We start from the raw sequence: 26,709 nt of genomic DNA on the forward strand, positions 1-26,709 counted from the left end.
GGGTACAAAATCCTGGCCCGATGCAACCTTAAAAGGGGTGAATCCGGTGCTACTATGCACAGAATTGTTATACGCCACTTCTGCAAATGGCAACAAGTCTACCCAATTGTCCTGCTGGTAATTCACGTAACACCTAAGGTATTGTTCGAGCACCCCATTGGTTCTTTCACAAGCACCATTTGTCTGAGGGTGGTGACTGGAACTCAACCCCTGTGCGGAGCCTATCAATCTTAAAAATTCTCTCCAGAACCTGGAAGTAAATTGCACACCCCTATCAGAAATTATTCTTTTCGGAGACCCATGTAGTCGGTAAATCTGCCGAATAAATAATTTTGCGAGGGTTTTTGCTGAAGGGATCTTTGAGCAAGGTATGAAATGTACTTGTTTGGAAAACAAATCAGTTACTACCCAAATGACAGTGCAGCCCTCACTGTCGGGTAAGTCCACCACAAAATCCATAGATATTTCCTTCCATGGGGCGTTCGGTCTAGCCACACTTTGCAGTAATCCAGGGGATTTTCCTGGAGGTCTTTTAGCCGAGGCACATACTGGACAGCTAGCCACATATGTCTGTATGTCCTTTTTTAGTGCAGGCCACCAAAACTGCCTCTTAACAAGATGTAAAGTTTTGACAAATGCAAAGTGTCCTGCGGCTTTGGCATCATGCGCATATTGCAATACGGTTGGTCTTAATGTGGCCGGAACATACAATTTTGATCCAACCCAAGCTAGTCCATCGCGAAGTGTGCATTCATTCGAGTGGATTTTAAACCACTCGTCAGCTTTTAGTGCTTCTCGTAACTTTTCAAGTAAATCTCCTGAGAGTTCTGGATCGGTTTTACTCTGCGCTCTGGTAGTGACAGGTGTTGCCAATTGCGTTAAAGGGAGCATTGGTTGAACCAGTTCCTTCTTTATGCTGTTGTACTGTGGTAATCTGGAAAGTGCGTCTGCCATGAAATTTTTTCCCCCAGGAAGGTAACGTAAAGTGAAATTGAAACGCTTGAAATGTTGGGCCCAGCGTGCCTGTTTGGGTGACAATTTGCGTGGTGTTTTTAATGCTTCTAGATTCTTATGGTCAGTCCACACCTCGAAAGGATGTTTTGCCCCTTCTAAAAATTGTCTCCATGTTAACAGCGCCCATCTAACTGCAAACGCTTCCTTCTCCCATATGGCCCATCTCCTTTCTGTTTCAGATAGTTTACGGGATGTGTAAGCACAAGGTTGTAATATTCCATTCTCATTCTTTTGCAAGAGTATCGCTCCTACGGCAACGTCGCTAGCATCCGCTTGTATTACAAAAGGTTGTTCTATGTCGGGGTGTTTGAGCACAGGTTCAGCTGCAAACAACCGTTTCAGTTTTTCGAAAGCGGCCTGACAGTCCATAGTCCATTCTAGTGGTTTCGAGGGTTTGGGTTTTATTTCCCCTTTGGTTTTGAGCAAGTTTGTAATTGGCAGTGCGATTTTTGCGAAAGAGGGGATAAATTGTCTATAAAAGTTAGCAAACCCTAAGAAACTCTGTAACTGTTTACGGGTGCGTGGTGCGGCCCATTCCATTACTGCCCGGACCTTTTCCGGGTCCATCTCTATTCCCTCATGCGATATACGATATCCAAGATAGTCGATTTTGTCTTGATGGAATTCACATTTAGAAAGTTTAGCATAGAGTTCAGCTGCTCTGAGTTTATTCAAGACCGCTCGAACCAATCTTATATGGTCGGCCATGTTGTCAGAATAAATTAGAATATCGTCCAAATAGACCAACACCCCCTTATATAGATGCTCATGCAACACTTCGTTGATCAACTGCATGAATACGGCCGGGGCCCCCTGTAGTCCAAAAGGGAGTACTCTAAATTGGAAACACCCCAGTGGGCAATTAAATGCTGTCTTCCATTCATCTCCCTCTTTTATTCTCACTCGGTAGTATGCCTCTCTTAAATCAAGTTTGGTAAAAAATTTTCCCTTTCCTAAATGGGCCAACATGTCCTTCATAAGTGGGAGGGGATAGACATTTTCCACGCAAATGGCGTTCATGTTTCTATAATCAACAACTAATCTGAAGGATCCATCTTTCTTTTCGCGGAACATTACTGGCGCTGCTACCTTGGGTTTGGCTCGTTCGATAAATCCCCGTTCTAAGTTTTTGTCAATAAAATTCCGCAATTCCTCCAATTCTCGAGGTGTCATGGGGTATATTTTTGGTTTGGGAAGCTTCACCCCTGGGAGTATTTCAATGGTGCAGTCAGTGGCCCTGTGGGGAGGCAGATTATCAGACGCTTTTTCACTAAACACTTCCTTGAGGTCCCAATATTCCTTTGGAATTTTCTCTTCTCCCTCAATATAGTTAATGGCTACTGCTGCCCCTTCTGGTCTTACGTCGTCCCTTAGGGAGGGGCCTTCCTTTTCCGGAGGTGGTTCTGCCGTACGGATGCGCAGGACCCCCGTTTTCCAATTTACTCGTGGGTTCCATTTACGAAGCCAAGGCAGTCCTAGAATTAGGGGCCTTTCCATGCCAGGTGCTACGATAAAGCTGAGCTTTTCTATATGATTCCCCAACTGTAGTTCAAGGGGTTCGGTCATAAAACTAGCTGGGCCCCCCCCCCCCCTGCAATCGACCCATCTAATTGACAAAATGCAATGGGTCTTTTTAAAGTTTTCAGTCTCAGTCCCATTTCCTCCACTACTTTGGGGCTAATTATGCACCTAGTGCATCCCGAGTCCAACAGGGCTAACAATTGCGCGTGAGTTCCTGTGGAGGGCACCCTTACTTCTACGGGGATGAGTAAGGGTTCTTCCGTGTGACTCACCCGTTCATCGATGTCCGAGTCGGAGTCTGTCTCGCTGTCGTCATCGTTGGTCGGAGTTCCCAACTCACGCTGGTTCCGGGGAGTGAACTCAACGACTTCTCCTTTCAGGGCGGTGCCGCGGGTTTTGGCGGGTATTTTATCGCTTTTCTTTTGGCTGGCCCCGGTGGCTTTTGGCGGTGGTTTGGAGAAACATTCGGCCGCCCGGTGACCCTCCTTCCCACATTTGAAACAGGTGAAGGGCTTTGACTTGGGTTTGAATTCGGTCTTCCCGCCAGTCATCTTGGCCGCCCCCTTACGGTAGAGAGAGGATGACTGGTCCCCCATCCGCCTTCCTCGGAGTTCGCTCCGTTTCAGCTCGATCTCCACATCCTCAGCTACTATGTACCATCTATCCAAATCATCGGGGACCCCCATGCTCCTGCAATCTCGATATATCTCATCATTCAATCCATCCTTGAAGCTCTCCAAAAGCGCCATTTCTGACCAGCCTGTCATATAAGGTGCCAGTTCACGAAACTCTTGGATATACTCTGCCACCGGCCTCCGGCCCTGCTGAATGCTCTTCATTCTGAGTCTCGCCTTTCGTTCAGCTAAATGGTCTTCAAAACGTCTTCTAAGGGCCCTCATGAACTGGTTGTAATTTCTCAGCAGGAGGGAGTTGTTATTGTGGAGAACTACCATCCACTCAGCCGCCACTCCCTCTAGGGCATTCGCAACGCTTCTGACTTTAGCCGCATCTGTTTCGTAGTCCTCCCCCCAATCCTGCATGTGGTTCCACACTTGGGTCAGGAAAAATCCCAAGGTTTTAGGATTTCCATCAAACTTTCCAGGAAGGGGGGGGATTTTTGGCTTTTTACGTCTGCGGGGGGGGGGCCTGCAGGGCTGGGGTTCTCTGGCCGGCTGCATCTCTTCCTCAAGCTGCCGAAGCCTGGGATGTTCCCTCCTCAAACTCTTCCTCTCCCCCGCAGGCTGTCTCTTCGGCCTCCCCCCTGGGGTCTGCTTCCCCCTTCTCCACAGGAGTTTCAAAAGACTCACGGTTTTTTCTGCTTTCTTCCACATCACGGATAAGCTGCAAGGCTTGATCTATCATGAGACGTTCCTTCTGCTGTTGCATCCACACTGCCTCCCTTTTTCGGGGTCTGGAAGTCGTCACTCCCCGGGGATTCTCCCCCCAGTCCGGCAGTCTGCCCACACCTTTGGACCATCTAGCTTCCTCCGGTTCCAAACTGAGTTTTTCCAGCCATTCTGTAGTTTCTCTTTCCGACTGGAGGGCGGTTGAACTCGCTGCCCCCATCTTCCCTTCGTCATCACTCCCTCGATCTGACATACTTTGGATTTTCAGTCCCCTCGGGTTTTGTCCGGGATGACTGAGATGACTTCCAGCTTAATGTCAGGTATGCTTCCTTCAGTATCCAGGAAAGAAAACCCCAAACTCAAGCATTTTGAAGAATTTGGTACTTTTACTGAATATGAAAAGATTAACATCCCAGTGAAAAGCTGGAAGTGACCAAAACGCGCGAAATGCATCTACTAAGCTTCTTCCCCCCCCTCGTGTTTATATTTTCTCAGCCAATCTAAAGGTCTTCCAAAGGTCAGGTGGCAACACGTCTGGCAGCGTCATCCATCAGGAATGTCGAGACAGTTGGTCGCTCATCCCCTTCTGAAATCCAGTTTCGATTCCCACGAAGTCCCCTCCTACAAAGACAAACCCCCTCCTGCTCTCTTCCCCCCCCCTTTGCTCCATACCTAATCCCTCCCCGTTTCTTATGGCAGCTAAAGCAGGAAAGCTGATGCTGACAAGCCCCCTTTTTTTATTTCTGCTTTCTTTCGGTTAAGTTTAGCTTTAAATTGATTTCCTGTGAGTCAATCAGCTGCTCGTCGGTTTCGTGCCCAGGGAGCTGGGTCGTGCCGGCTTTCGCGCTTCTGCGCCTGCTGCTGCTGGCTTCTGTCCCTGCGGGGTGGATCCGGTAAGGGTCTTTTATTGCCGGAGAGGTCGGGGCTGAGTGGATCGCTCCCCGACTCCCGTGTGGACCAGCGAGCCGGAACGGAGGTGTTATCAGGAGCGGCTACCGGCTCGCTGTATTTGGTGGCGTGACTCATCTAGCGGCCGTCCCGTCAGGCTTCTGCGGGTGGCGCTGAGATTGACGGCGTATTCTGCCTCAAGGCTTCTGCTGTAAGTGATCGCTGGGTGGGGGTGCGGCGTGGCTGTCGGGGCTCGCTACCCTCCCGCCGTACTGCAGCCGGCCCGGTCACCATCCCTAATTGGCGTCCGCGTGAGAGCGGCGCCAGGGGAAAGCGCTCCGCCATCCTTCGAAGCTCGGGCGGGCCTCCATTTTATTACTACGCCACCAACTTGCGGCCGCCATTTTGAACCATCAGGGTGGCCGCCATTTTGGAATCACCTCGTGGCAACGCGGACCCTAATTAAAGGGCCGCAGCCTTTATTGTGAGGGCTTGCTGACTGAGTCTCTGTCCCGGTCTGGGCATTGACTCAGGAGGAAGAAAAAGGGGGGGGGAGCGTTGGCAGTTTATCGCTCACCCCTTTTGCAGCCTTTTGTGCAAGGCCTTCCCACGCACCTGGGCAGAGACAGGGGTGCCCTCGTACTTAGCGTGGCAGGAGTGCCAGCACTGCTTGTTGGGTATAGTGCATTGCCCAGAGCTGTAGCCAGACTATCAATTCATCAATCAATTAATCATTTAAGCAAGCATTCCTTCAATCAATCAATCAATTAATTAATCAAGCAAGCTGATATCTATTAATCAGTTAAGCAATCAAAGCAACCAGTCATTCAATCAACCAATTAATTAAGCAATCAAGCATTCATCCAATCAATTAATCAAGCAAGCTGATATCTATTAATCAATCAATCAATTATTGATTCATTTCTTATTCTTATTACAAATCAATCTGTCAATCAATTAATAACTAATTACTATTCAGCTTGAGGCTTTCTCACCATGGCGGACTGTTCGTTCTCCTCAGACAGTGATCAGGAGGTCACCCTGTCAGATCTAAGTCCCGCAAGAACCAATCGGGCAAACGCTCTGCGTCTGGCGGTCACAAGTCCCGCCACTCTAAGACTTCCTCTGCCACTGATAAGGATGCTCTCAGGCGTCATAAGGCGTTGGAGAAACAATGTGAGAAAGCCAAGCGGGCGTCAGCCTCTTTATACAGTGGTGATGCGGGATCCGCCCAACATTCTGTTCCTGTTCCAGACGTTTCAGAGCGGAGAGGGGTCCAATCCGGTTCTTTGGCCTGGTAGAAGGGCGTGTCCCAGTCGATGCCTGATGTTTCCTCAGCGGGTTTGGAAGCCTTTCCGCCCCCTCGGCGCCAACCTTTGGCCACCTTCACGCCTACAGCAGCGGGACTCTGAGCGGTGGACAATCCTCCGCCTCCGTCTCAGTTCAACTTCCAGACGATGTTGTCTATGGCGTTGGCTTCTATTATGGCGGCTGGAGCGCAGTCAGCGGCCCAGACATCGGCGGCGGGGACTTCTTCAAGCACGTTGGCCACTTCAAGCTCCCGCAGGGCTCGCTCCCCCTCGCCTCGTGAGTCTGTTTCGTCGGAGGGCTCGTGCCATGACGAGGAGGGCCCTGACGACCTCGAATTCTCTGAGGATGAAGGACTGGTACTTGACACTCCAGCCTTCACGGGCTTGTTTCGTCCCGCACTTTTTAAGTCCCTCCTTCACAAGGCTCGCTTGACTACTAATTTGGGTTCGGTGGGAGCACAACCCCCGACAACCCCGTCTGAGACCGGTCCTCATGATGCCCTATTTAAGCAAGTCAAGCAGGAGAAGGACTTTATTCCGTGCCCTCAACTGTTCGCGGATGTTCTGCAGGCGCCTTGGGCCCAACCAGGGTCGTTCACTGCATCAAGCAATTTAGATAAGAAACTGTTCTGTGCGGCGCCCGAACTTGAGGCCATGTTGGACTTGCCCACAGTGGATGCACCGGTAGCGTCTCTCACTTCTCATTCGATGGTTTCATCTGATCCGCTGGAGGGTCTCAAATCGGAGGACAGGCGCACGGAATTGGCTTTTCGTAGGTCTCATCAAGCCGTGGCCTGGACTGTTAGAACTGCCACGGCTACTTCATTCTTCAATAGGGCCTCTTTGATCTGGTTGCGCCAACTTCAGGAACGGCTCCCTCCAGAGGATACCCGTTTGCGCCACGATGTTAACAAGATTATTGCAGCCACAGAATATTCGGCGGATGCTTCGTTGAACTCTGTCAAGTTTGCATCGCGGGCGTTGGCGACATCTGTCACATCGCGACGCCTTTTCTGGCTACGCCCGTGGAAGGCCGATGTGAAAACCAAATGGAAGTTGGCGGCGGCCCCGTATAAAGCCCCGAACCTGTTTGGCACGGCATTGGAGCCGGTCCTTGTGGAGGACAAAGACAAACGCAAAATTATGCCCTTGTCCTTTCACAGACAAGACAGGCGTTACACCCCTTACACGCAACGTCAGCCATTTCGTTCCTACGCGGGGTAGGGAGGCCCCTCTACTTACCGACAGTCGTTCCAAGCTCCAGACCGCTTTTCCGATAGACAGCGTTTCAGAGAGCGTGGCAGATCACAGTCCTCCTCCAAGCGCCCCTATCGTGGGTCCACTTCTAGGCCCTTCAGAAGGGGCAAATGACTCCCCGACTCCGGGGCCAGTGGGGGGACGTCTCCGGGCCTTTCGTCATCAGTGGGCCCGGTCCACTCCGGACGAGTGGGTGCGTCGCACAATTTCGGAGGGCCTCGCAATCGACTTCACGGATCGGCCCCCACGACGGTTCATCCGGTGCCCAGTTCCCCTGTCCACAGATTCTCGCAGCCTGATGGTGGAAGAGATAGCACACCTGCTGGAGATCAACGCGATAGAACCGGTTCCGTTGGACCAACTGGGGACCGGCTTCTATTCGATACTGTTTTTGGTTCCCAAAAGTTCGGGCGGGGTCAGAGGCATTCTCAACCTCAAGGAGTTGAACCGGGCGGTACGTTACCGTCGTTTCAAGATCCATTCTCTTCGGTCCATTCTGGCATCTATTTGCCAAGGGGACCTGATGCAGTCGGTGGATTTGCGAGAGGCATACCTGCATGTTCCAGTGCTTCCTTCGCATCGACAGTTTCTGCGATTCGAGTATGCGGGCAGGCATTACCAGTACTGTGCGATGCCGTTCGGTCTTTCCTCGGCTCCCAGGACTTTCACCAAGCTGGTGGCGGTAGTGGCCGCGTCTCTCAATGCCGTTCCGGTGAGAATGTTATGTTACCTGGACGACATTCTAATCCTGTCCTCATCCAGGACACAAGCAGCGCAAGACAGGGACAGGGTGCTTTCGGCGTTCCGAGAGCACGGATTCTCCATCAACTTGGACAAGAGCCAGCTCGTCCCCACGACCTCAAATCTACACCTCGGGGCCCTGATAGACTCCGAGAAGGGTCAGGTTTTCCTGTCTTCAGAGAGGGCGAAGAACATCAAGTCGCTTGTGGGCCAAGTGCTGACCCGGAGGAAAGCTCCTCTATTGACACTATCACGATTGTTGGGGAAGATGGTCTCGTGCTTCCGCATTGTTCCGTGGGCACGCAGACATTCTCGTCCACTGCAATGGCTACTTCTTCCGTTCCAGAGAACAGGCAGTTCCAACTCCGCAAGGACAGTGTTCGTGCCTCCACAAGTCAGACTGTCACTGAGTTGGTGGAGGTCGCTGGCCATCCTGCGAGGATGCAGTTTCCTGGAACTAGACCGGGTCGTGATCACCACCGACGCCAGTCTCCATGGTTGGGGAGCCCACCTGGGTGCCCACGTGGGCCAAGGACAATGGTCTCCAGAGGAACGTGCACAGAGCATTAACCTATTAGAACTGCGAGCCATTCGTCTCGCTCTTCTGCATTTCCGGGCGCTGGTTTGGGGTCGTCATGTCCTGATTCTCACGGACAATACATCTGCCAAAGCGCACATAAACTGGGAAGGGGGGACGAAGTCACAGACGTCGATGCTCGAGTCGATACGTCTGTTCAACTGGGCGGAGAGAAATCTGGAGTCAATCCTCGCAGACCACATTTCGGGGAAAGCCAACACAAGAGCGGATTGGCTCAGCAGGGAAGTGATAGACCAGGCCGAATGGCAGCTGCTTCCCAGTCTATTTCAGGAGATTTCTCTTCGCTTCGGACGACCTCTGGTAGACCTGTTCGCCAGTCCGACCAACGCCCAACTTCCCCGGTTCATCACTCGGTATCCGGCTCCAGCGGCAGAAGACACAAACGCTCTCGGTGTCGTTGGCCAGCGGGTCTATTATACGCCTTCCCTCCCGTCACACTGATTCAGCAGGTGGTCCGCAAGATGATAGCGGAGAGGGCGGAGATGTTACTGGTGGCACCACATTGGCCCCGCAGGCCGTGGTTCGCGGATCTTGTGGAGTTTTCGGTGACAGACCCGTGGGTGATTCCTCCACATCGGATCGTGCTGTGTCAGGGGGCCATTCGTCATCCCGAGCCCCAGTGGCTGCAGTTGGCCGTCTGGCATTTGAGCGCGTCTCTTGAAGAAAGGCCGTTTGCCGGATACGGTGATCGGTACGATTCAGTTGGCCCGTCGGCCATCCACGACGAGGATCTACGAAGCTTCGTGGAGAGCCTTTTGCCGTTGGTGAGCGACTGCTCATGTGGATCCTACATCTGCGACGATTCAGGATGTCCTCATTTTTCTACAGGCGGGATTGGAACGGGGTTTGTCTCCTGCCACTCTCAGACGTCAGGTGGCGGCCCTGGCCACTGTGTTATCCTGTCCACCGTACACCTCCTTGGCTCATCATCCGTGGGTGAAGGGGTTTCTTCATGGAGCTACGAACCTGAGACCGCCTACGGTTCATCGTTATCCCTCTTGGGATTTATCTCTAGTTTTGCAGGCTCTCACTTTGTCTCCGTTTGAGCCGCTGGGTTCCACTTCGCTTAAGTTCCTGTCGTTCAAAGTTGCATTTCTCCTGGCGATCACGTCGGCTAGACGCATTTTGGAGCTCGCTGCTTTATCAGTCAGGAAAGACTTGTGCATTTTTCATGCTAATACTGTGGTCCTGAGGATGGACCCTGCCTTTATGCCCAAAGTTAATTCGTGGTTTCACCGGGCGCAGGAATTAGTGCTTCCGGATTTCTGTCCATCGCCGAGACATCACCGTGAGTTTCTTTGGCACACTCTGGATGTGCGCAGGGCATTGAGACGTTACATGCGTAGGACGGCGGCGTTTCGGAAGACGGAAGCCCTTTTTGTTTCGTTCCATCCTGCATCCATGGGTCAGAAAGTGTCGTCGACCACAATTGGTCGTTGGATTAAGGCCTGTATTGCTTCTGCTTATGAGAATCAGCGGCGTCCTGTTCCTGGGAATATTTTACCTCATTCAACTCGGAGTGCGGCTACTTCGGCCGCCTGGGCTACCCAGGCTTCTGTGTTGAACATCTGTAGGGCGGCTACTTGGACTTCTTTGTCGCCCTTCATAAGACATTATCGGATTGATGCCTACGCTTCGGCTGAGGCGTCTTTTGGGCGAAGAGTTTTGCAAGCAGTGGTGTCTGGGTCTACTGAGGTGACTAGTGTTTTGCCCGACCCTGGAAGTTAGGCTTGGGTATGTCCCAATGCTGGAGTGTAGTAGCAGCGTTCTGGAAAATGGACATTGACTTACCTGAATGTCCTTTTTCGGAACGCTGCGTATACACTCCATTTCCCTCCCCTTTTTTGAATGTTGGCTTGTGGTTGTTTTGTGTTAATAAATTTTGTTGTGGTTCACCTGTTGTGTCTTCGTTCAAGACTGGGGATTCGGGTGCAAAAGGGGGCGTGGAGAGAGCACAGAGTGGGTAGATAAGTGGAAAAAAAGTTCTCACAGTTGCTGTCAGATAAGAGGATTTTCCCAATGCTGGAGTGTATACGCAGCGTTCCGAAAAAGGACATTCAGGTAAGTCAATGTCCATTTTAAGTGATTCCTGTTTTCCACATTTGTCTTTCTTTTCTTACCTATCTTCCTCAACCTAGTAAAACAACACATCTCATTCCTGCAATCTGATTTTCCTATGGGGGCAGAAGGTTTATGTGTTCGTTGTTTTCGTGTGTGTGTGTTTCAGAGCATAAAATCCTAGGAGCAACCTGAAGTTGTTTACCCCAAGTACAAATGCTGGATCTTAGAAAGAACTAAATCAAGACAAGTTTAGACCAGTTTTTAAGAATATCCCTTTACATGCCAATTGCTTGCTCAGGGCCCCAAGGAGCTTCTAGTAGTTATGGGTATTATTTGGGCACCTGGAAAGGAAAACAGCTTATGGTTTGTTAGCTTCTGCTTAGAAATTCGAAATAAAATCCCCTTCTGAGTCATGCTGCGCTTTTAGTGAATTCACAAACACATCCGTGTTAATTTTCTTCTTCTGCCTTTTTTCAAGATTGTGTGGTTTTTTTTTTTTTTAACAAACAGCCTAGCTTACAACCCTGGAATTTTGTGGTGGTTTCTTTTCTTTATGTATTAAACTTGTATGCGAAAGGCAGCTTACAGGCATTGCTTAAAATGCCCTATAAAACATTAAAACAATTAAAAGATCTTAAAATAAAAAAATCCAATTAAAACTTAGCAGGATAGAGAGGGAAGGGAGCAAAGTGCACAAAGGACAGAGGTAGGATGTTCTCTGCTCCATTAGAAGTAGAGCTGTTAACAATAGTTGGGTACCTAGTTGGTCAAAGGAGGAAGAATTTGAGGTTGATATGTAAAGTTTAGGTTACTATAGGAAAAAACTCAGGGAAGCTAAACTTGTAACCTGGCTCTTCCTAAACCAACATTCCTTCGGAGAAGAAGATAAATTCAGTTAACCATGCAGACATTCTCATCCTCCAGACCTCTGAGTTCTTCACAAGTTGGAATGTTTGACTTGATTCAGATATCCCTAAAGCAGGATGAGGCAGCAATTTCCTATTGGAAGACAGCAAAAGCAATAGCACTTAGACCAGTGGTGGGTTCCAACCGGTGTTACCACTGGTTCTCTTTGCACACGCTCTTTGCGCGCAATCTTAATGATTTTCTCCCTTAATTTCTGTTTTCTTCTTCTTCTTCTTTTTATATTTATTGTATCTTTTCTCCTGAATCCTTTCTCTAACTTTTGAGTTTATTACTTGGATAATTCTCCCCCAGCTTTTACCTTTTATCTTTTTCCATTTCCTTCGCTTCCCTTTAGGTGATTCTTTTTGGGGGGATATTCCCCCCCATCCATTCTTTTTTTGTCACTGTAAATCCCAGTGTAATCATCTTAACTTTTTACCTTCAATTCCTTTTCCTTCAATATTATTTTCTTGCTTCTCATTTATATTCTCTTTTACCTGTTTCATGTGTTCTAGCAAAGTTTCTGACTTTTTATTTTATTTAATAATTCACGCATGTTTTTAAGCATCTCAATTCCTCATATATCCAAGGCTCCATGTTATCAATTTAAAAATTATTAATATTTTAACATGTTTAATTAAGGTTTAACTCCATAGTCTCTTTTTTATTTCCAGATAATATCCAGTTCAAATGTTTGTCCAATCCACTCCAATTTAAAGCTTTGTTGTTTTTCACCTCCTTTAAAAATCGAGACCAAGCAGTTTAAAAAGAAACAAATACTCCTTAAAGTTTCTCACAGTCGTCAAGGTCACTGCAGTTATTTCCTTCAATTTTCAGGCTGGTTGTTGTAGTGCTTTCTTTCCACCAGCAATGTCTCCAATCCACAATTCCCAGAACAACAAAGTATCAAGCTTACAAAAATGTTTTAAATCCACATAGAAAATACTTTCTCTCAGATTTCTTTTCATTTTAATGATTTTAATTTCTCCAAATTCAGTTTTAAATCCAATTGTAAAATTTTCTTTCATAGGCTTTAATACTTTGACCTCCTCTTTATTCTTCCTTCAAATGTCAAAACTGTCAGAAATAATTCAAATCCTCATTAAAAGGTGCTTTCCCTCAGCTTTCTTTTTCTTGTATTAGTTTTAATTTCTCCCAAGTCCAATTTTAAATCCAAATATAAAGTTTTCTTTTTCGGGCTTTAGTACTTTAACTACCTCTTTGTTCTTCTCCCTCCATTAAAATCCCCGTGCCAATTAGCTGCTTGTTTCCTTGCCGGGACACCTTTTAAAGTTTTTAAAAATTTTCTTTTTTACCTGTGAGTTGGCCAATCACTCACCCAGTACCAGTACTCCGTTCAGACACCGCTCCTGCACAAAATCTTATTGCCCCAACTTCAAAGCGGTCTTTTTAATGGCCGCCACCCCCACCACTGGTTCGAAGAGCTGCCTCTGACCTTTCGAGGAACTTGCCTGTTCCTCTTGGTCGTCTGAGGCTCCTCTCCTTTTTCACCATTCCTATAGGATGGTTCCGGTCCGAAGACAGTGGTTTTTCTGGCTAGATTTTCATGAGGCTCATCGGAGCCCGCTATTTTCCAGTCAGTCTTGTCGTGACGCTTCCGGTTTCCCAGGCAAGCATTGGTTGATTGGTTTCTTCTTAGTCCTAGGTTGCTTCTCTCTTGGATTAGTTTCCATCCATTATTTCTTGTGTCTTTTGGTGCTTTGGAAAATACCGTATTTTCCGGCGTATAAGACGACTGGGCGTATAAGACGACCCCCAACTTTTCCTGTTAAAATATAGGGTTTGGGCTATACTCGCCATATAAGACTGCCCCTCTTCCAATGCACACCAAATAAAAATTAAAAAACATCAACTGGCTCACCTACAATGTAAAAGCAGCTGTGCTAGACCCAAAATGGCCCCTGTAACAAGCAGGAACCTCACACAGCCACAAAAAGCCCCCCCAAAAAACTTTCACACTCTAAACACACACAACACAACACAACTGGCTCACCCACAAAAGCAGCTGTGCTAGACCCAAAATGGCCCCTGCAACAAGCAGGAACCTCACACAGCCACAAAAAGCCCCCCCAAAAAACTTTCACACTCTAAACACACACAACACAACACAACTGGCTCACCCACAAAAGCAGCTGTGCTAGACCCAAAATGGCCCCTGCAACAAGCAGGAACCTCACACAGCCACAAAAAGCCCCCCCAAAAAACTTTCACACTCTAAACACACACAACACAACACAACTGGCTCACCCACAATGTAAAAGCAGCTGTGCTAGACCCAAAATGGCCCCTGCAACAAGCAGGAACCTCACACAGCCACAAAAAGCCCCCCCAAAAAACTTTCACACTCTAAACACACACAACACAACACAACTGGCTCACCCACAAAAGCAGCTGTGCTAGACCCAAAATGGCCCCTGCAACAAGCAGGAACCTCACACAGCCACAAAAAGTCCAAAAAACCAACTTTCACACTTTACACACACAAAATTCCACATACAGCTTTGTGAGATTTTGTGTGTTTGTGTAGTTGGAGTGAAACACTACAGAAACACACTAAATCTCAGAAAGCTGCACAAATATTGTTTTGTTTTATTTTATTTTTATTTTTATATGAAAGCTAAATTTAAAACTTCCTAAACTTTAAATGGCTAGGTCTAAAAAAGAACAACTAAAAAACCCTCAATTGACTATATTTTTTAAAGCTCCCAAAGGGGAAAAAAACTTACCCAATAGAACAGGGGTCTCCAACCTTGGCAACTTTAAGACTTGTAGACTTCAACTCCCAGAATTCCTCAGCCAGCTTTGCTTTGCTGGCTGAGGAATTCTGGGAGTTGAAGTCCACAACTAACTCCTTGCTTGATTGCAGGCAGGGAGTTGCTTGCTTGCCTGAATAGATTCAGGCAAGCAAAGCAAGGCAAGCGTTGGGACTAGCAGCTGAGGTAAGCAAGCTGGAGGGGGAAAACTTTTTCCCTTTTACATGGCTCTGGCCATCCCAGCTGAGTTGCAGGGAACTCAGCTGGGATGGGATCGACCGTCAGAACTGGGACCGTCAGAGCCATGGTTCTGGCGATCCCAGCTGAGTTGCAGGGAACTCAGCTGGGATCGTCAGAGCTGGGATCCTCAGAGTAAAAGGGAAAAAACTTTTTTCCTTTTACGCGGTTTCTGGCGATCCCAGCTGAGCTGCAGGGAACTCAGCTGGGATCGTCAGAGTAAAAGGGAAAAAACTTTTTTCCTTTTACGTGGTTTCTGGCGATCCCAGCTGAGCTGCAGGGAACTCAGCTGGGATTGTCAGAGCTGGGATTGCCAGAGCCACTTAAGGCTCGTCAGAGCCTTTCGGGCTGATCTGCCTGGTTACAGGAGAACGACACCCGGCGTATAAGACGACCCCCGACTTTTGAGAAGATTTTCATGTGTTAAAAAGTCGTCTTATACGCCGGAAAATACGGTAGATTGACCCCCTCATTTCTGAAGGAGCCCCTCAAATTTCCTGACAGTACAATTAATCAGTGGAACAACTTGTCTCCAGAAATTGTAATAGCTCCAACACTGGAAGTTTTAAAGAAGAGATTGGATAACTTTGTCTGAAGTGGTGTAGGGTTTCCTGCCAAAGCAAGGGGTTGGACTAGAAGACCTCCAAGGTCCCTTCCAACTCAGTTTGTTCTGTTTTGTTCTATATATTGGAACAGTGCTATTTTATTTTGAGTAAGAGTTAGACTAAGGAGAAACTTCCTAAGGGTGAAATGAATCAAGTTGGCCACACCCACCCAGTCACATGACCACCCAGCTGGTCATTAGGGCAGAGAACTGGTTGTTAAATTATTTGAATTCCACCACTGACTTAGACTTCTACACCGCTTCTTTTGCAGCCCTCTCTAAGCAGTTTACAGAGTCAGCACATTGCCCCCAACAATCTGGGTCCTCATTTTACTGACCTCGGAAGTTTGGAAGGCTGAGTCAACCTTGAGCCAGTCAGGATCAAACTTCTGGCAGTGGGCAGAGTTCGCCTACAATGCATTCTAACCACTGCGCCATCAGATCCTTGACGCATGAGAAAAGTGGCTGGCTTTTTACAACAGCACTGAAAAAAGTGACTTATGACCATTTTTCACAGTTACGACCTTTCCAGCATCCCCATGATAGTGTGATCAGAATTCAGATGTTTGTCTATTGGCTCATAGATATGACCACTGCTGTGTCCCAAGATCATGTGATCCCCTTTGACAACCTTTTGACAAGCAATGGGGAAGCCAAATTCACTCAACTACCGGGTTCCTAACTGATCGACTACAATTATTCACTTAAGAACCTTCGCAAGAAAGGCCATAAAATGGAGCAAAATTCACTTTAAAAATGTCTCACTTAACAACAGAAATTTCAGGCTCTGTTGTAGTCATTCATTGAGAATAACCATCTGTTTTAATAGATCTATTACAGTTGGGCTGGATGATTGTTGACTCAAGTTGTCTTTCTATTTGTAGGAGGCCTCTGAGCTGTCCTCTCTGAAACCCCAACTCGACCAGGTCGGGGTCCCTCTTTATGCTGTGGTGAAAGAGAACATTGGGACGGAGGTGGCAGACTTTCGGCCATACTTCAAGGGAGAAATATTTCTGGATGAAAAGGTAGGTGGGATTTTTTTGACAAGGAGGAGATGACCTATTGAAGCATAAGGCTATCCTTGCCCTATTTGGGGAGATATTTTGGTTCCTATATTGTGAATTCGGTTCCTATATTTGGTTCCTTTGATCACCTAGCAAACGCCTGGCATTTTTTGGAGTAAGGATTCTATGTGTTTGGAAAAGGCCCCACTGTGGCTTGAGCTTCAGAGTTTAAAAACTTGAGATTTTGCAATTCTGGATGATATCCAGACCAGGGGTGAAATCTAAAATTTGTTACTACCGGTTCTGTGGGCATGGCTTGGGGGGGGGGTGTAATGTGACTGGGCGTGGCCAATTTTTTTTTTCTTTTAAAACCATTTTTTCTACAACCTCTTCGGCTAAGAGGTTGTAAAAAAATGCTTTCAAAAGGCTCTGACGATCCAAGCTGAGTTCCCTGATCGGCAGAGGCTTTTTAAGGAACTCAGCTGGGATCGTCAGAGCATTTAAAAGAAAAAAAGGGTTTTTTTTCTTTTAAATGCCTTTGACGAGCCGCGCAATCATCAGAGGCTTTTTTTTTTTTTAACTTTTAAAAGTATTTTTTCGGCCGAAGTTGTAGAAAAAATGCTTTTAAAAGTTAAAAAAAAAAGCCTCTGATGATTGTGCGGCTCAGCTAGGCATGGGGTGGGGGTGGGGATTTTTGCTACCGGTTCTCCAAACCACCCGCCTCCATCGCTACCGGATTGGGCGATCCGGTCCAAACGGGGAGCATTTCACCCCTGATCCAGACCTTATTTCTTTCTTAATTATTTTTAAATTTATATGCCTCCCATCATGCCTAGAGGAATATAGGTGGCTCGCAACCAAATGAAAGCAACAAGATAAAACATGAAAACAATAAATATTAACATTAAAATGGACTTAAAATTAACCTGATTCTTCTCACCCAAGAAGCTTCTTCAGCTCTTTTTCTTTGATGACGTTTCACTTCTCATCCAAGAAGCTCCTTCAGCTTTGACTGGATGGTGGGGAATGGAAAGATTTGCACATCTGTATATTGGGGAAACAAAACAGCCACTTCATAAACACATGGCACAACATAGGAGAACAAACCCATCAGGACTAGATTCAGCAGTCCATCTGCATTCCAAAGACACAGGCCACTCTTTTGAAGACAGCAAAGTCCATATTTTGCACAGAGAGAATCTCTGGTTTGAAAGAGGGGTCAAAGAGGCCATCTATGTCAAAATTGAACAGCCTTCTCTTGACAGGGTGAGGGATAGGACTTTATCTATCTCCAGTCTACAACACAGTCCTTTCAGCAGTTCCAAGAAGGCTCCACACACATTTGCACCATTCAGGTGACTCTTGAGGACACAGATAAACCTCCAGGTGGCCTCAACAACTCTCTAAAAGGATGCAAATGACCAGCTGTCTGCAAGGAGTATAAATCCTTCCACCATCCAGTCAGAGCTGAAGAAACTTCTTGGATGAGAAGCGAAATGTCTTCAGAGAAAAACCAGAAAGACCAGTTGCCTCTTGAAAAAATAGCACTTTTGGGACAACCATGACCTGGATGAATGAGAATCTCCATAGACATATTGATAGAGAATCTAGAACAGCAGTGTCAAAAGATTTGGGGGAATGAATGCACCCTCTGCAGAGAGGCTGATTGCTTGTTGATTTTTAATGGAAAAATGTCCTGACAGGAACACAAGAATGCGGAACTGACATTCCAGCCATAAATTGAGTTTTCTGGGCCTGCGATTTCCCATTGTCTCAAGCCATGGAATATTTATTTATTTATTTATTTCATGTATTTGTATGCCGCCCTTCTCCAGAAGGACTCAGGGCGGCGAACACAAGTTAAAAACATGTACAACAAAATCCCATTTTAATCCAAATTAAATAATAAATAATAAAACCCAGAATCAGAGTCAGCCTATTTGCTTGAACAGCCAAGTCTTCAGGTCCCGACGGAAGGAGCGGAGTTCAGGAGCCGTCCGGAGCTCGGTAGGCAATTCATTCCAGAGGGTGGGAGCACCCACAGAGAACGCCCTACCCCTGGGCGCGGCCAGACAACATTGGCTTGCCGTCGGAACCCTGAGGAGAGCAGCCCTATGTGAGCGAACAGGAATATGGATCCCATCAAATGAGCTACAATAAGGGGTTTGCCGAGGGAAGCTGCTGGCCTTGAAATTAGCTTTGCAGAGTTGCTCCTTAAGAGGTTAATCGGATTTCACCGTTGTGTCATTAATTGTCACGGATAGAGCACGCTTTGCCTTTGAAGGATTGACTTGCTCATGCAGGATTCCTGATATTAAACACTAGATCAACAAAAAAGATTCACCCCGCCTGCCCTTTTCATCCTTTCTAGAAATTGAGGTGTGTTCCCCAGTGAGTCATCCTGTCTTCTCAAACGTTAAAAAATAAAGGATTGACATTAAATCAACAGGGGGAAGTAACAGAACATGGCAGTGCTGATCTTGGGAGGATTGGTTGGTATGCCCTGCAGATATATTTTGAGGAAGAAGCCTTTATAGACAACAGGAGTCTCCATTGCAGGATAATCTTATTACCGATTCACAGTGCTTTTACAGCCTTCTCTAAGTAGTTTACAGAGCCAGCCTATTGTCCCCAACAATCTGGGTCCTCATTTTACCGACCTCGGAAGGATGGAAGGCTGAGTCAAACTTGACCAGGTCAGGATCAAACTTCTGGCTGTGGGCAGTCAGCCTGCAATGCTGCCTTCTAACCACTGGGAGGGAGGGAGGGAGGGAGGGAGGGAGGGAAGGAAGGAAGGAAGGAAGGAAGGAAGGAAGGAAGGAAAATAGCAATAGCACTTAGACTTACATACCCCTTTAGTGATTTACAGCCCTCTCTAAGCGGTTTATAGAATCAGCATCTTGCCCCCATCAATCTGGGTCCTCATTTCACCATCCTCGGAAGGACAGAAGGCTGAGTTAACCTTGAGCCAGTCAAGATCAAACTCCTGGCAGTGAACAGAGTTAGCCTGCAATACTGCATTGTAACCACTGTACCACTACTATTGTCTCCTAATAAGACGAAGTTAGGAAAAGGCAAGCTGATTCTTCTATATTCTGTTGTGGTTTTCTTTTAGGGGTCCTTGGTGGTCTCTGATCTTGGTCATTTTCTTGAAGATGTTTCATTACCGAACTAGGTAATGTCATCAGTGCTAGAAGGGAGTGGGGTAGAGGAATAATGGAACTATCAACTCAGATCAGCAAGCTAAGAGTAAACAGTCAAGGAACCACCAAGAACACTCCCACCAACACTGATAGAGCAAACCACTTGTCCATAAACAGAGAGTAAACCTCACTCCCTTCTAGCCTTGATGAGGTAGCCTACTTGGGTAATGAAATGTCTGCCAGAAAACACCCAAGCTCAGAGAGCCTCATTTCAACCTTGAGCTATAAATAGGTAACATCATCAGTGCTAGAAGGGAGGGGGGTAGAAAAATCAAGGAACTACCAACTCAAATGAACAACCTAATAATAAACCACAGCCTAATAAAGGAACCACCAAGAACATTCCCACTAATACTGACAAGGTAAGTCAGTAGTATATACACAGAGAGCAACCCCCCCCTTCCTCCTCTCCACAAACCGCTCTCTCTTCTAGCACTGATAATGTTACCTTGGGTAATGAAATGTCTGCAACAAAACAACCAAACTTGAAGAGAGACCCACAGTCCTCCTCCTCCTCCCTGCAAACCTCATTGCCTTCTAAACTGATGAAGTTATCTAGTTGGGTAATGAAATGTCTGCAAGAAAATGCCCAGGCTCAGATAGCCCCATAACAACCCCAACCTATGAATATTCTAGTACCATTTTCATTGACTATCAACTTCATTGACTATCAACTTCATTGCCATAGGGAACTTGATCATGGCTAAAGCTCCCAAAATGATTAATTATCTAAATTCTGGGCAATGGAGATGGTTGAGTTGTTCTCCAAATCCTATTTCTAAAAGCCCAGGCCATCAATCGATAGTGAAAAATGAAGAGGTGGACATAGCTTACATCCTTGTGGTCTGTTTGCGGAGGTGAAACACCACTACAAAAAAAAAAAGTGTGAAGTCTCCTAATGTGTACATGGGACCCATCCATGTTCCCTTCTGAGCCACATCATGTGCCCCCTTCCAATCTAGGCTACAGCCCTCGGGTTTCCAGGGGATGTCTCCTTGAAATACAGGTACCATGTTTCCCCGAAAATAAGACCAGGTCTTACATTATTTTTTTCTCCAAAAGATGCATTAGGGCTTATTTTCCTGGTTGGGTCTTATTTTTGGGAAAACACAGTCCTTGACTTGGAACAGTTCATTTAGTGACCATTCGCAGTTACAATGGCACTGAAAAAAACGACTTGCAACCGTTTTTCAAACAACCATTGCATCTTCCCCATGGTCACCTGATCAAAATTCAGACAGTCGGCTGCTAACTCGTATTTATGATGGTTGTAGTGTCCCCGGAGTCAAGCGATCCCCTTTTGTGGCTTTCTGACAAGCAAAGTCCATGGGGAAGCCAGAATCACTTAACAATTGTGTGACTAATGACTGCTGTGATTTGCTTAACGCTTAACCTTGGCAAGAAAGGTCGTAAAATGAGACAAAACTCACTTAACCACTGTTTCGCTTAGCAACAGGAATTTGGGGACTCGTAAGTCGACAGATACCTCTACTTACCAGGTTGGATCCTGTTTCTTTTTTCCAAGATCAGTGGGTCATTTTTCAGGAGGTCTTCTCTATAGGAAGACTTCCAGTTTTGAGCTGAGTTCCTTCTCATCCCCTTTCCAGAGAAAATTCTACGGTCCTCAGAGAAGAACAATGCTGCTCCTGGCTCTTTTCCGCTGGAACGTCTGGAGGAACTTCTGGCGTGCTTGGAGGAGCGGCTACACCGGCAACATTGATGGAGAAGGCATGATCCTGGGAGGGGTTTTTGTGATCGGCCCAGGCAAACAGGTAGAAGAGTGGAGAAATGGGGCTGGGAACGCCACATATTCTGTGTCTGGCTTGGCAGACTTGCTTCTCTGCAGCTTTCAGCCCATGAAAAAGGACCTTGGCAATTGGCTTTCTACTCCAGATTGAAGGATGTCTCTTTCTCTCTCTCTCCCTCTCCCTCTCTCTCTCTCTCACACACATGCACGCACACACACACACTTTTCCTCTCTCCCTCTCTCTTTCTCCTTCTCTTTTTCTCTTTCAATATCTGCCTCTTGCTCTCCTTCTCTTTCTCTGTCTCCCTCTTTCTCTTCTATTTTTCTTGCTCTCTCCCTTCTCTCTTTGTGTCTCTATCTCCCTCAGTCTTTTCCTCCTTCTCTTTCTCTCTCTTTCTCTACCTTCCTCTTGCTTTTTTCTCCTTCTGTTCTTTCTTTCTTTCTTTTTCTTTCTCCTCCTCCTTTCTTTCCCTTTCCCTTTTTTCCTTCTCTTTCTCCTCTTTTTCCCTCTCCTTCTGCCTCTTTTGCTCTTTTTTCTCCTTCTGTCTCTTTCTCCATTCTTCCTCTATCTTCTTCTCTCTTCTATTTCTCTTGCTCTCTCCTTTCTATCTCCCTTTCTCTTTTTCTCCTTCTCTCCTTCTCTCTTTCTCCCTATCTCTCATTCTCTTTAATTCTCTATTTCTCTCTCTCTCCCCGCATGTTTCCATTTATTTTAATTGTTATTTTGATGATATAAATCTTCTCTTGTGTGGCAACCAAATTTCTATTTAATTTTATAAAATTTAATATGGAGAACTGGAAGTTGACAATATCGATGATTTTAAATTTGAAAATCTCAGTATAACATTCTTCCTACTTCCAGAAGGGGATAACTAAATGAATTGTGGAGATGTTAAAGAGTTTTCAGATTGCAGTTTTTTGGGGGAAAACTGTTCCTGAGCTCTGTATCTTTTTTCAGGGGATTCTCTTGGAACACCGTGAGAAAGAATTTGGAGATAAAGTCAGCCATGATGCTGTCCTTGATGCTGTTAAGAAGATCAAAGTGCAACCTTCAGACCATGGAGAATAAAGCACCCTTTCTTTTTTTGTTGCAAATGCTAATGTTGCCGCGCAAACGTGGGCCGTATTTCTGCCAGGTTCTCAATTTCTCCCAAATACCCTCATCAAAAAGTCCAGCTCCTAGTAGCTCTTTCCATTTGCTCTTCAGACACCACTGATTCCTTCTGTCTTTGTTCTACTGGGTCAATGAAAGGCCAGATCTGAAATTTGAAGATCTGACCAAGATCCTTTCCAGTTGGAACAAAACATTCAGGTGCATCAGGGTATCGGGGATGATGGAAAGCTTAATAAACATTGTTTGGAAGTTTAAATGATGTGGTTTTGGTCATGATTTTTGAAAACCCAGTGTGCGAACTTGCCACTTTCCATGACTCAAATGGCATCTAGTTAGGCTGGATAATTTCAGGGCTGAAGGTCAAACTAGACATCTTAAAAATGGTAAGTAGTCATCACCTTGGAGGCCTTTTCAGAATATTATCATTTTTGATAATAACATGGACATATCTTATTGGAGCAGCACTTGGACTCAGCAGAACTAAAGTTTATAAGATGTAACAATTAAGGTGTTTAATGGTGACTGGATATTCTACCTTCAGCAGTGGAAAGATAACTGGGCCAGTTACTTCCAGCCCACAATCTAAATCCCATGGTTTTTATTGTGATGATGAGGAAGGTGGAGGGGGAAGTTCTATGTCGTCTCTCTGTAGAACTAAAACAATCCAACGAGCAAAATTAAAAAAATATTTCAAACAGTGCTATTTTCTTCAATCAAGATCATTCCCAAAGCTCTTATTCATTCAGCAAATAGTCCAAAAAGGGGAATATATTGACGTCTGAGGTTACTATCAAGAAAAGGAGGGAACGAAGGAAAAAGAAATAGGGAGATATGAAGGAAAGACAAAGAAGGAAGAAAAGGAAGAAAGAAAAGAAAAAATTGGGAGGAAGGAAGGAAGGAAGGAAAGATGGAAGAAAGAAGAAAAAATAGGAAGGAAAGCCCAGGAAGGAAGAAAAAAGAAAGAAAAGATTGGAAGGAAGGAAGGAAAGACAGAAAAAGAAAAAAGATCTGCTTTGCATCTGGATTTGTGATTCTGCATTCTGCCTTTATGGAACAGCAATTTTTGGAAAGCATTTTAATAAAAGATAAAGGAGTTTCCATTCTGAACTGGGAGATGCCAGTTCAAAATGGGACAAAACCTTAAATTTTCTTTCCTCCTGAAGCCATTAGGAAATGCATACTTTTACACCCATTCATGCACAGAGTCTATTGGCACCAAGAGGATAATTGGTACAGTGGGAAAGGACATATCTTTCAGTAGGCCTGGGTGTAAACGAAATTATCTTCAACATTAAAATAAAAAATGAATAACCCTGGACAGCATTGTAAACCTTTATTTAAAATTAAGTAGTAAGAGTAAGTAGTAAGCCACCCTATTTAACAACATGCATTAAGGTTCTCTTCAGCTCAAGGCTGCGTTTCCACAAATTCAACCAATTTATTTACAAACTTTGTTAAAACATTGTATTCTAGAAAACTAAATAACCAAAGTGCATCATGTACACCATGGGTCCTCAAACTACAGCCCTCAAACTACAGCCCGCGGGCTGCATGCGGCCCGCTGAACCAATTAATCTGGCCCACGGAGCACCACGAGGTTGCCCCACCCACATCACCCAACCCACCCTTCAGCAGAGTGCAGGACTTGCCTTCGGGAGAGCTACAGGCTGGAACCAAAAGGTAAGTTCAACAATTTTAGCCTGCAGAATGCTTGTGGAGGTGAGGGGTGGGGGTTAGAAGAGGCAAAAAAAAAAAAAAAACAGGCAAAAATGGCCCGTTTTTGGCCAAAAAAATGAGCCATTTTTGCCTGGTTTTAGCCTGCAGAATGCTTGTGGAGGTGGGGGGGAAATGAAAGGAGGCAAAAACAGCCCATTTTTCACCTTCACCGCCTGCACAAGATAGAGAGAAAAGAGGGAGAGAGAGACAGAGAAGAGGGAGGGAGGGAGAGAAGGAAAGAGAGAGAAATAAAGAAAAGAGAGACAAAGGGAGAAGGAGAGAAAGGGAGAGTCAAAGAAAAGGGGAGGGAGAGACAAAGACGGAGAGAGAAAATGAGGGAGAGAAGGAGAGAAAGAAAGGGAGAGAGAGAAGGAGAGAGAAAAAAGAGACAGAGACAGATTTCTCAAACTCCTTGGGGCTGAGAATTGCAGCAACCACTAGACTCCTAAACAACTGAAAAAACGATCCAGTAAAAAGAAAAGGCAACCAAAAGAGCAACATGCAAACAAAAGCAAAACACCTCCAGGAGAAAAACAAAGTTTAATTTGTGTGCATTGTTCAATGGACTGTTAAATTGGCCCACCCAGTCACATGGCCTAGCCACGCCCACCTAGTCACATGACCACCTAGCCACGCCCTCCCAGCCAATCTGGCCCCCCAACAGTTTGAGGGACCGTGAATTGGCCCCCTGTTTAAAAAGTTTGAGGACCCCTGATGTACACAAACAAACAGTTAAATGAAAGTATGTTGCTTTCAGTCCGTGGGAAGAAGTCAGGAAAATCCAAAGGAATCAATGAATTAGAAAACGCTACTCAAGCATAGTTCTGCAATACCACTGCTTATAAATCTATTTTTCCAATCTTTCCACTGATTTTCTTTTTTGTTGTTATGGACTCGTCTTCATGATGATTAAAGATATTCATTAGGACTATCAAAAGAGGTGGAGGTTCCAAATTCTCCAAAGTTTTCGTCAATGACGGGAGGAAAAAAACAACATGAAAATGTTTCCACATTTCAGCTGTGTGATATGTGGTTCAGAAGATGGTTGATTCCAGACTGAGATGATTGGTTGCTGTAGGCATTACTGTTATTAAATTGGGTTTACTACTTGGAGCAAAGAAAATAACCGATCTGGAGAACTGATACTGAATCCAGGCTTGGAGCACTTGATAGAAATACAAGCTGGGAAATCTCTGGTTAAATCCTTTCCTTCAGGCAGGTCTCTCTTCCCAATGTATTAGTCAGTAATCTGCAGGTGGTGAACTGGATGACTTGGATAGTAAATACCATAGTATCTACGCTGATCTAGAGAACATAAAAGAAAATCTTGAGTCAGCTCAATTTCCAGCGATGTCCTAGTTAGGCCTCTAGTTATGTTTTCAAGCCAATTATACAAAAGAATTACTCATGGTCTATTTTTCAAGATAAGATACCTGGTCCACAGTGGCACTGGTGTTTTTTTCATGTTCTTCCATCCAAAGAGCCACCAGGGTAAACTCTGCTTAGGTGTTTTGAGATCAGCCCAGGTGCTGTTGCCTGCTGTGAGTTTGGCTTCTAGCAACTAGAATAATGAGTTGGAAGGGACCTGTGAGGTCTTCTAGTCTAACCCCATGGACACATGGCTACAGTGCAGGTGATTGGGTGGTCTTAGGCCCCAAAGTCTGATGGGCTTCAACCGTGTTTAACAGTAACTACAGTATGTGGGAATGAACTTGACAGACAAGGGAAAGAGATGCTGCCTAGGGGAAGGATCAGAGAAGGGAGGCACGATTCCCTAATGGCTTAACAGTCAGAAAAAATAACTTGGGAAGAACCTGCCTTTGGTGAATCAAGGTATAAAAGATGATGAGAGATTTGTACTTTCAGACTTGCAAGATTCTGTTAATTTGGCTTTACAATAAAGTAGAATTAGCTCGCCCAGTCTTGTGTCCTGTCTGGGTTCTGGCTAATTCTACTTCATTGTAAGGCTGGTTTATATGGTAGGATGCATGACATCTGTGTTAGCTTTGGAAGTCATATTAATACTGGAAGCTTCCACGCTGCCACCTTCTTGTGCTTGAGAAAGTAGGAGGGGGGCAGGGGTGAAATGCTCTCGGTTCGGACTGGCTCAGGCGAGTAGGTAGGATGGCGGTGGGCAGTTCAGAGAACCGGTAGCAAAAATACCTTCTCCCCCAGCCTCCAGCTTGCTTACCTTCGCATGCCTGCCTTGCTTCGCTTGCTGTAATCCCTGCAATCCATTGCATCAGCAAGCAACTGAATCTCCTTGCCTGCTCATCGGTGAGCAACTCTATCTGCCTATCTGCCTGCCTGCACATTTTTTCCCCCTTTGGGAGCTTTAAAAAAAATAGTTAATTGGGTTTTTTTTTAGTTGTTCTTTTTTTAGATCTAGCCATTTAAAGTTTAGGAAGTTTTAAATTTAGCTGCTTCTATATAAAAATAAAAATAAAATAAAATAATATTTGTGCAGCTTTTTGAGATTTTGTGTGTTTCTGTAGTGTTTCACTCTAACTACACAAACACACAAAATCTCATAAAGCTGTATGTGGAATTTTGTGTGTGTAAAGTGTGAAAGTTGGTTTTTTGGACTTTTTGTGGCTGTGTGAGGTTCCTGCTTGTTGCAGGGGCCATTTTGCCCCTGCTTTTACATTGTGGGTGAGCCAGTTGTGTT

The 26,709-nt window shown here is 45.8% G+C and overlaps 1 protein-coding gene across 2 annotated transcripts in view; it reads left to right on the top strand.

Annotated features, from left to right (window-relative positions):
• Positions 1–22,581, top strand: part of PRXL2A (peroxiredoxin like 2A) — a 40,985-nt gene extending 18,404 nt beyond the window's left edge. For both annotated transcript variants that reach the window (XM_070945485.1, XM_070945484.1), the window contains exons 4-6: positions 16,142–16,282; positions 21,072–21,236; positions 22,170–22,581. In XM_070945485.1, the coding sequence (XP_070801586.1) occupies positions 16,142–16,282; positions 21,072–21,236; positions 22,170–22,280 (417 nt within the window). In that variant the 3' untranslated portion in view covers positions 22,281–22,581. The remainder of the gene's footprint in view (positions 1–16,141; positions 16,283–21,071; positions 21,237–22,169) is intronic.
• The last annotated feature ends 4,128 nt before the right edge of the window (positions 22,582–26,709 follow it).

Source organism: Pituophis catenifer, unplaced genomic scaffold (assembly GCF_029215685.1).
Source record: "Pituophis catenifer annectens isolate HBS135680 unplaced genomic scaffold, rPitCat1.0.hap2 SCAF_6, whole genome shotgun sequence".
Lineage (NCBI taxonomy): Eukaryota > Metazoa > Chordata > Lepidosauria > Squamata > Colubridae > Pituophis > Pituophis catenifer.